At 36.8% G+C, this 10,356-nt stretch overlaps 3 protein-coding genes across 7 annotated transcripts in view; 1 reads left to right on the top strand and 2 right to left on the bottom strand.

Annotated features, from left to right (window-relative positions):
* LOC106948321 (BRCA1 DNA repair associated) overlaps window positions 1–785 on the bottom strand; it is a 47,735-nt gene extending 46,950 nt beyond the window's left edge. The window contains exon 1 of the mRNA XM_015033926.1: window positions 666–785. The gene's annotated coding sequence lies outside the window, so the exon portion shown is untranslated. The remainder of the gene's footprint in view (window positions 1–665) is intronic.
* Window positions 786–1,504: 719 nt separating this feature from the next.
* On the top strand, window positions 1,505–8,299 carry becn1 (beclin 1, autophagy related). Of its 3 annotated transcripts, XM_015033924.1 has the most exons (13): window positions 1,516–1,615; window positions 1,687–1,748; window positions 1,833–1,966; window positions 2,054–2,121; window positions 3,365–3,423; window positions 3,760–3,850; window positions 4,300–4,436; window positions 4,523–4,717; window positions 5,615–5,761; window positions 5,839–5,988; window positions 6,063–6,123; window positions 6,211–6,353; window positions 7,700–8,299. In XM_015033924.1, exons 3-13 carry the CDS (start codon window positions 1,840–1,842, stop codon window positions 7,866–7,868), a joined length of 1,347 nt encoding a protein of 448 aa, XP_014889410.1. In that variant the 5' UTR covers window positions 1,516–1,615; window positions 1,687–1,748; window positions 1,833–1,839; the 3' UTR covers window positions 7,869–8,299. The 3 variants fall into 3 exon arrangements, with proteins under 3 accessions (XP_014889411.1, XP_014889409.1, XP_014889410.1); XM_015033925.1 differs by lacking the exon at window positions 1,687–1,748 and having other exon boundaries at window positions 1,505–1,615; window positions 3,368–3,423; XM_015033923.1 differs by lacking the exon at window positions 1,687–1,748 and having other exon boundaries at window positions 1,505–1,615.
* Window positions 8,300–9,213: 914 nt separating this feature from the next.
* LOC106948319 (serine/threonine-protein kinase tousled-like 2) overlaps window positions 9,214–10,356 on the bottom strand; it is a 27,220-nt gene continuing 26,077 nt past the window's right edge. For 2 of the 3 annotated variants that reach the window (XM_015033919.1, XM_015033920.1), the window contains exon 21: window positions 9,659–10,111. In XM_015033919.1, the coding sequence (XP_014889405.1) occupies window positions 9,932–10,111 (180 nt within the window). In that variant the 3' untranslated portion in view covers window positions 9,659–9,931. Of the gene's footprint in view, window positions 10,112–10,356 lie in introns of all 3 variants that reach the window. The other variant, XM_015033921.1, reaches the window with a different exon arrangement.

Genomic DNA, 10,356 nt, shown 5'->3' with positions numbered 1-10,356 from the left:
TTTTTTTAACGTTGTTTCTTTTTTATTTCTATATACTTACCCAGACTTGGACAATACTTTAAGCAAATTCAATACTTAAAAAAATAGAATTACGTCCTATTTTGTTACATAATCTATATTTTTAATTGCATATAATTATTGATGGAAAGGAAGAATACCGTAGCTGTGTTTGCGTGGAGTTGTTTTATTATTTAAAAAACGGAGAAGGTTAGTATCTATCTATTGCTATAACCGGTGCTCTTGTTTGATAGCTTAGTTAATAGTGAAACAGCTTTTGTGCCTTTTGTTTACAAGAAAATGCTAATTCGTAAACTGACTTGTAACTAAATCTTAAAGAAAAACACAGCTGCCAAAGAGAAACATAACGTTTCGAAGATTATTACATCAAATAACTTAAAAGTTGCTAAGATAAACATCTTAGCATAGCAAGGAGCTAACAGGTGAGGTAACAGTTACTCATATTAAAGGTAACCTTGAAACTAGCTACTACTCGCTAACATTAATGTTTTTAACGGGATTTAGTTACACAACTAGCAATTTTATAACACATCGACATTAAAACGCAACATTGTCAACGGAAACACATAGGCGTCGCGGGAAATTAACGAAAGAAGCAGATCTCGTTCTTCTGTATAATAAAGTATAATGTTTATAGGTAAAATTACCTTGTTTTCTTACAGTTTGTAGACATAAACATTAAACTTATCCGCTTCAGTTTTCCCGCAACTCATCTTCTTCTACTGCTTTTGGCCGGCGTTTTACTGCAGCAACACAGCGCCCCCTGATGGTAAAACAACGCACAAACAGAAGGAAAAAAAACACTACTTAGTTCAAATTTGCAGAATTATGATTAAGTACCAAAGGTCAAGAGTAATTATTGTTGAAATAAAAAAAACTACTAATAAAATAAACAAAAATAAATACAGGGTTCTGTTACTTTTGTAATGACATAAACATGACAAAAAACCTCAAATGTAATTGTAAAACTTAAGCAGATTATTCTGTCTTAAACACAAAGACTTAATTTAAAGGTCCTAATTCTGATTCTTCTTTCAGAAATTAAGTGAATGATAACTGTGCCTAAATTCTGGGAGCAAAGTTGGAAAGTTTTTTTGTAAGTTCTTTTTTAAGATCAGATATTAAATTATATTGATACATACAAACACACCTGTAATTTCTGGTTTAGTCAGACTTCTATTTTTAACACTAGTTTCATTCCTTAATGTTATTTTCTACCAGCTGACTCGAGTAAACCATTTCAAGGTTAAAAAGATTAAAAATATATTTTATCATGTTATTTTTTGTTTTTGTCTTAAAAAATAGCAGAATTTTTAGATGGTTGTATATTTTTGTCTGACCTTTTCTATTTTTAAAGGTTGAGTACAAATTTTGACTACTCTACTCACTTCTGTCAACAAGACAATTCAATTAAAAAGAAAATAAATATTTAATGGATTTTGACATATTATTGGAATCTGTAATACCACATTGTGGCCAGTAGATGGCAGCACATAGCTGATCAACCAACATGTGAAACCAGAGGAAGAGATCTTATTCACCGTAAACAACAATAAGGAAGTTCTTAACGTAGAGTAGATTATTCAGGGATTATATGGTTTGTTTTTTACAAAATATATTTTATGTTATCTTAATTAGTATTAAGATAACAGCTGTTATTTTCCACAGTTGATAGTGATTATATCTCCTGCTTGTCTGTTGAGTCGAAGCTAACGGGAAAGCTAACCTAGGTAGCAATGTCTGTTTACGTTTAGGTTCGGTACGGGTTCTGCCTTTTTCCCCTCATCATCTTCCTATTTTCTCCTCTCCTTTAGATCAGTGATGGAGGCCTCCAAGTCTTCCAGCACCACCATGCAGGTGAGCTTCGTGTGTCAGCGGTGCAGCCAGCCGCTCAAACTGGACACCTCCTTCAACGTGCTGGACCGAGTCACCATCCAGGAGCTCATCGGTATTATTCTACACAGATTACTGTTAATCCGAGGTAATTCAGCTCGGTTATGATGGAGTCACTGTGAGAGCTATTTGTCCTCCGCAGCTCCGGTGGTCACGGTGACTCCCAGCAGCAAACAGGCGGACAGCGGCGGAGGGGAAGCAGCACCTGAGGTGGGTTACAGCTCGGAAATTGAAGTGTGCGTTTGATTTTATCCCCCTTTACTCTGATGCCCTGCAACTTTGGAATGCATATTAAAATAAAACCCAGTGCAATTAAATTGCCTTCAGAAGTCGGCATAATTAATAAATATAACCCATTTGTGTGTAATTTGATCCACCCATCATTGACATCTTGTTCTATTACAAATCAAAATCCCAAATTTTCATTTCATGGAGTTCTGTTTAATCCACCAGCTGAAAATGGGAGCAGTACTGCACAACTGCAGGCCTACAGCCATCAAAATTGACAGGCCATGCAGGGAGAGTATTAATTAGCTCTGGGGGAGCTGCGTAGGCTCAGGTGGGAGAATCTGCTAAGAGGGCAATTATTAGTGACCATTCCTCAAACCTGGTCTTTCTGCAGATTATAAAAAAGAAAGGTATTGGTAAAAAGCACACTAGGCTGAAATGATTAATTGGATGAATCATGGTGAACCAATTTATTAAAATAATTATCAACTTATTTAGCAGTTAATAAATCGTTAACTGGAGTGTACAGATTAAAAAAAAGGTCAATTGCTGAAAAAACAACAGTCAGAGCAGTGATTAAGTTTAATTATACAAAAATATACATAGATTTTAGATTTAAGATAAAAAAAAAATACAACCTCTGTCAAAACATTTACCCATAACTCCTCCAGTGATGGTTTGAGTTTCATCTCATTCAAATTCTGTAAAAAAAACAATATTTATTATGGACCATTTGGTATCCAATTATAAATTGGTTAATCCAAAAAATAGTCAACAGATCAGCCCAACACTATATACTACAGAAAGAGCTTTTCACACGTCAAGTACATTTTTCACTAAAGAAATGCCGTTATTTCATTTACAAGGAATAAAATTAAAATTTTCTTAAGCTGAAGTGGTTAAATGAGAAATCTGCAGAATGTGACTTTTTTGTCTTTCAGATTAATTGATTAATCACCAGAATAATTAAATACTAAAATAATATTTGGTTGCAGCTCTACAGTTCATGAGGATAAAAAGCTCGGATTTCTGTAGAAGAAATTTAATCTTATTAGAATCAAACTTTCTTTTTTAGACGCTGAATTTATAACACTGAATTTTTATTTGCATGTCTGGGCCTCTCTGTTTAGATGGATTAATAACACAACAAAATATAACCTGTCACTAAGCTATTCTGCCATGATTTTGTTTTAAATTGGTCTAATTTGAAGTTGTTTTCTTCAAGGAGACGTTTGTGGAAAACAAACAAGATGGCGTGTCGAGGAAGTACATCCCTCCTGCACGGTGAGTTGATTTTTAATCAGCTCTGCTTAATGAACAGCGGCTACGGAAAATATTCAGACCCCTTTAAATTTAGCTAATCAAAAAAAGTTTATATTAATTCTCATGAATGTACACTCAGCATTTTATATTTCACTTTTTCTTGCGAAAATTTCTACATTTCTGTTCTTTTTCTGTCAACGTGGGATGCTGAGTGAACATTCATGAGAAATAATATGAACTTTTTTGATTTCAGCAAATGGCAACAATGGAGCGAAGAGTGAAAGGGGGTGTGAACACTTTCCGTACTCACTCTGGTGTCCTGAATGGTGGCAAATCTGTGAAATCTCTCCTCTCCAGGATGATGTCAACAGAGAGCGCCAACAGCTTCACGCTGATCGGCGACGCGTCGGACGGTGGAACCATGGAAAATCTCAGTCGGAGACTGAAGGTGATATTTTTTGTTTGGTTACTTATCCAGGGGAAAGAAAGACGCTGTTTTGTGTGAAAATCAAGGAATAATTGGACTTATAGTGCTTCATCTTTATCCTTTATTTATTATACATTCTGGCATATACTTTTATTTATTCTTTGTTTGCTTACCTCCTCCTTTTTTATTCTTCCCTTCCTTCTCCACTGTTTTCTTCAAATTAGAAAATAACTGCCAAGATCAAAAGAAAAAAGCATATCCTAATTCACATATTAATCACTTTCATTTTTGTTGTGACTCCAATTGACTATGTTCTGTGTTTTGTTTTAAATGTACCCTTTTTAATGTACACCTACATGTTTGTCTGTTAGTTTTTGTTTGTTTGTTCTCCCTGTTTGGTTATTTGATTTCTATTAAATAATAATAAAAGAAAAAAAATCAAGGAATCTTTTTGCGTCTGACCTGCTCAGGTGACCAGCGACCTGTTCGACATCATGTCCGGCCAAACGGATGTGGATCACCCCCTGTGTGAGGAATGCACCGACACTCTGCTGGACCACCTGGACACACAGCTCAACATCACAGAGAACGAGTGCCAGAACTACAAGTGAGCCGGTTTAAGCCAGCAGGACATTATCAGAGGATGTACGGAGGGAGGTTTGACCCGTTAACAAAGTGCTGATCCGTTTCCAGGCAGTGTCTGGAGCTTCTGTCCAACCTGCAGGTGGAGGAAGAGGAGACCCTGCTAGCAGAGCTGCAGCAGCTGAAAAACGAGGAGGAGACGCTGGTGCAGGAGCTGGAGGCCGTGGAGGAGCAGCGGGCCGCTGTGGCCAAAGATCTGGCCCAGAGCAGGATTCAGGCTCAGCAGCTGGACACCGAGGAGCTCCAGTAAGGAGACCCAGACGGGGCTTTTACAGCAGGAATGAGTTTCATTCCCAGTATTTTTATCAGAGCCAATCAAGCAAATTACAAATTATTACACACAGACCAAGTGTTCACCTTTTAGTACATTTAACTACATAATACTGATGAAATAGTGCACATGTGTCAAGCTCAAAGCCCGGGGGCCAAATGTACTTGATAAAAATATTCCATCCAATTAACAATGACTAAGAGTAAAATGAACATTATTCTTTTATTCTATGAACTACTGACAACATGATTCTGAAATTCCAAGCAAGAGTTTAGTATTTATTTTCAGAAAATGAGAAATGGTCAAAATAACAAAAAGACGTACCGCTTTCAGACCTCAAATAATGCAAAGAAAACAAGTTCATGTTCATTTAGAGACAACAGTACTAATGTTTTAACTCAGGAAGAGTTCAGAAATCAATATTTGGTGGAATAACCAGGAGGTTTTCAATGGGGTTCACTGCAGTGGGCTCCTAATTTTTTTTCTACTGACATATAAAGACGTTTTTATTTTTTTGTGCAGTTTTGACTTAATTACTGATCCGACTGTTGTTGTTTCAGAAAATGGCCATTTGTTGGATGTACATATGTAACGACTAATTGACTAGTTAATGATTAATCAATTATTTAACAATTAATCAGTTAGTTAATGATTAATCGGTTTGCTAAATTGGTTGACAATTATATAAATAATCTATTAATGATTATTAATCCAATCAATACTTTCAGCTCTGCACATTTCACAGCATTTAAACCACAGATTTCAATGGCTTTGGTCAGGTTTAGGGGTATCAGAATAAAAGGGGGCAGAACCTCCCAGTGAAACCCACTGAAGTTCAGCATCTAACAGCCCTCTGTGCTCCACGCTGCCAGGTACCAGAAGGAGTACAGCGAGTTCAAACGGCAGCAGCTGGAGCTGGACGACGAGCTGAAGAGCGTCGACAACCAGATGCGTTACTGCCAGATTCAGCTGGATCGACTCAAGAAGACAAACGTTTTCAACGCAACGTTTCATATCTGGTACGCACAGATCAGTTTGTACCCAGAAATATTTCTGTGCCCCCTGAAAATAACAGGTCTGCCCTGATTGTTCCCAGGCACAGCGGCCAGTTTGGCACCATCAACAACTTCCGACTGGGTCGGCTTCCCAGCGTTCCTGTGGAGTGGAACGAGATCAACGCGGCCTGGGGGCAGACAGTGCTGCTGCTGCACGCACTGGCCAACAAAATGGGGCTGAAGTTCCAGAGGTAAACATAGTTTGATCTCTTCAATTCAAATATGCTTTAAAGTTTGGCTGAATTTAGATGAAAAAATCTCCCAGATATCGACTCGTCCCGTACGGAAACCACTCGTACTTGGAGTCGCTGACAGACAAGTCAAAGGTAAGGTGTAAAGACGTCCTCTTCCTAAAGCTGAATTGTAAAAATTAATCTGAATTATTGATCAGTTTCTGTCTGTTTTGCGTCCAGGAGCTGCCGTTGTACTGCTCGGGTGGCCTGAGGTTCTTCTGGGACAATAAGTTTGATCACGCCATGGTGGCCTTCCTGGACTGCGTCCAGCAGTTCAAGGAGGAGGTGGAGAAGGGAGATACCGGATTCTGCCTCCCGTACAGGTCAGACAGGTCATAACTACTTACATTTACTCAATTACATTCACTTGATTCACTTTTTTTTACTTTACTTTTAGGTGTATTTTTATTACACTGCACTTCTGAATAACTTTAATATGAAGTATTTCTACTCTTACTTTGTAAAATTGCTGTATTTTCTACCCACTGAATGAAAAACAAACATGTTTTAACCCAAAATTCACCAGACACAGACACACACCTGCAGTTTTTGTTAAAGTTTCTTGAGTTTTTTATTGAAAGAAACTGATTTGGAAACATTTTATTTTGCCTGATTTTGTTAATTTTTATTACTTATATGAATTATTGTCATTTTTGTCTTTAAAATACCAGAATTTTCACTTAACTTTATATTTTGGTCCATCTGTTGATGCAAATTTTAAATGATTGATAATTTGACCAGTTACTTAAGAGTCGAGTAAAGTTTTTTCCAAATACATTTTCACTATTTTTGGATGACTACTTTTTACTTTTAAGTGAGTAAATAAAAGTTGAAGTAGTGCTACTTTTACACGAGTACAACTTTTTGAGTAATCTGCCCACCTACGTATATGGAGTGTATTTGTAATAAAACTGCAAGTACTTCAAGTTTAAATTCTGATTTAAACCATTTTTATGTATATATAAGGAGGCAGCTTTCAGAATAAATTGAATTATTTATTAGTTTTGATGCAATATGTGGTCATGATCCAAATCTGATGGATTCATGGTATTTAGCCCAACAAGATATTTTCAATTTGTATTGAAATGCCTTATAAGCCTTCCATAACAAACACTTAATAAATTAATGATTGTATAATAAAATAATTTTTGAAAGGAAATTTTGTTTAGAGATAATACATTTTTTTGTGTTTGATTAATTTTTTTTGTTTTTGCGTTTTTATTCTTTTATTTCCTAGTTCCAGTGTGAAGTGTTCTTTACAAAATTAAAAGTTTGTTAGTCTTTAAAAGAACTATTAATATTAGTATACCCTTATCAATATGTTACTTGAAAATGATCTCGAAACAACAATATTATCATTTATCGCAATAATTACTGGAACAATATTTGAAATGTGAATGTGAAAATGTTTGAAATATGTGTTTTAACCTTTTCAATCATTTCCAATAAAATCTGACTGTTAAATAACAGAGAATATAAAGGTTTTGACAAATCAGTATTTATAATTTCCAGTCGCAAATTTATTTTTGAAGCCCAGTGTCTGTTTTCAGGAACTAACTTTTATATTTCTGGTCACAAATGTTTGATTTAGGAACAGTTTTGTGGAGGATCTGAGTCCTAGATGTTTGCCTTCAAACATTAAATTTGTTTTTTTGTTGTTTTTTTTTAGGATGGATGTGGAAAAGGGAAAGATTGAAGACACAGGCGGCAGCGGAGGCTCCTACTCCATCAAAACCCAGTTTAACTCTGAGGAGCAATGGACCAAAGCGCTGAAGTTTATGCTCACCAACCTGAAGTGGGGTCTGGCCTGGGTCACATCACAGTTCTACAACAGATGAACTAATTCACATTGACCCTGCACAAACCACAAGCTGCCAATGGGATGAATTTCTAACCAGTAGAAGCCTGAGTTGAGAATTTCATGGCTTTCTGGTTCAACCTTGTTGGTCCACTGTGGAGTAATTTAAGATTTGCACATGTGTAGAAACGCCATTTTGTGTGTTTTTGTTATATTTACTTCACCTGTAAATGTTTGACATTCTCTGAGAAGATCGTTTTGCATCAGAAGAAACGTTTCGCTTCTATTTAAGAATGCGCTAAGAAGCAATGAATAAACAATGATGCACCCACTGCAATCCCACTTTCAGATCAGTAGGAGGTATTTCAAGAATTACTGCTTTAAATGTTCTTCATCACAATATGTTAGTATATTTGCTGTTTGAATTTTCCATTATGAGAACTGGTTAATAAAATCCGTAACCTCTGGAAATCAAATTTCTGCTTTCTTCAAACGTCTTCATGGCATTTATGTTAGAGGTAAACACAAATTACAGTGTTTTGGAAAACGTATTAAAAGTGATTAACCACATTTTGTTGGCTCAAATTTTAAGAGCCACAGATGTCTTGTCCTAAAAATACTATGGATGCAAGATATCAATTAATGAGTTCAATCTAAAGTTGATCTTATCAATTTAATTAATAAGCGGCCATTTTCTTAAAAACTTGAGTTTTCTCTTGTATTACGAGGGCCGACCGTGTTTCCGTAACATTAGAAGGCTACTTTTTCGCATGAATTAAAAGGAAATTGTATTAAACACTGACCAAATAAACCGAAAATATTCATATTAATAAAATATAACAAAGCGGGAACCTACTGGGTTGCAAATCTCGTTATCCCCTGCTCCTTTTTGTCAATCGTCGCTTTGTAGCACATCAGTATTTTTTTAAGTTGTCGCTGCTACGTCATACAGCTTGATTAAGGGGAAACTTGAGGAGCTAGTCGAGTGTTTATATATCAAAACAAAACCGCATAAAGCTGATTGAGCTCTGGACCGCTCATCTTTCCCATTCTGGAATGACCACGCCGCCATCTTTGTTTCTCTTTCAACGGCTCCGCTCAAGGACGACCGGCGGCGCCCTCTACTGGACGGCGGCCAAACTACACTAAAATAAGGTTTAGGACGTTATTACTAATGTTAATCTAATAAACCGCTAATCGACAGTTAATTGTAAATAGATTGTTTGCATCCCTATTTTATGTTTGACTAAAATATCGCATTTAGTTTACTTTAATATCTTTTTAAATCATGTTTTTGTGGAACACAAACACTTTCAACTTGATGAATTTGACTCGCGTGTCAACATTTTTGGTGGGTGAAATAAGACACCATAACCAAATGATAACCAAATACTTTTTAATGATCTCATTAATTATTTCAGTTGAGTTGCAACTCACAATACTCACCCAGTCAATAAGCCCCTCCAGTTCAAGGTTAGCAACAACATTAGGAGGGGGGAATCTAATGGAAAAATATGGACTTCATTAAAATAAAAAGCTGACTTCAAGTACAGTTACAGAAAATAGGTCAAAACTAATCACTCTCTCCAGAATCAGCTCTCTTCTGTTTCAAGTCATGAATTAATCTTCAGCAATTTCAAGTCGACAAGACAAGCTTAATTCTTAGTCGTCATCCTTACAGGTATATTGGAAACTGACCATTAGAGATATGATTGACAGTTTGATAGATTTCAAGCAGTATGGGGTAAAACATTATAAATTAACTTCTGTAAACCATCCTGAGTATGACCATGTGACTTCCCACATGTCATACATCGAAGCAAGTCAATTGTGCAAAATTTTCCAAATGCTCTTTATTTTAGCATGAAGAAAGTCCCTTTGCGTAAGACAGGGTTTATGTTAGTGCATGCATATCTGCAAATCTTTGGGTTCTACTGAGCCCACAGCTGGAGGCTTGGTCCTGCACGTTTGGACCAGTTGCAGGTGCCATCCTCCAGTCCCGCTCCATTCATAGTTTTGGGGTCCCCTCTTTCCTCTGCTGCACATACACACGAGTGTGTAACGTCTCCGTAGTCCTCTGGGTTTCCCACTTCGTTCTTCATGCTAACTTGAGTTGGAGGCACTGCTGCTGTAGCAGCTGGAGGTGGAGGGACTGGGCAGCATCGACGTCGTGTTGCTGCCCAGGGCTTTACGAATGTTGGGCATCAGGAAGGGGTCACTGGCCAGCTGCAGCACGTCCACGCGGTCCTCCTTGTGGTACGCCAAGCAACGGCGGATAAAAGCCTAGAAAGGAGCCAATAGAGAGGAAATGCAAGGATCAATGCCAACGTTCATCTGGTGGCTTCAGAGCCACAGACACACCAACATTTTACACATTTTGACAGAAAGCTTAGACTTCAGTGAAATAATACCTTGGGCATATTTTATTTAAAAAAAATGCAAATATTGAGACTAATTCCTTTACAAATAGCCATACAAAGGTTATTTATACAAAAGAGAAAAAGAAAAAGAACAAAAGAAAGAAAGAA

This window comes from Poecilia latipinna, unplaced genomic scaffold (genome assembly GCF_001443285.1).
Source record: "Poecilia latipinna isolate Pla-1442-1.1 unplaced genomic scaffold, P_latipinna-1.0 Scaffold282, whole genome shotgun sequence".
Lineage (NCBI taxonomy): Eukaryota > Metazoa > Chordata > Actinopteri > Cyprinodontiformes > Poeciliidae > Poecilia > Poecilia latipinna.
Note: the sequence above shows the minus strand (reverse complement) of the source record. Positions and strands in the feature narration are given on the sequence as shown.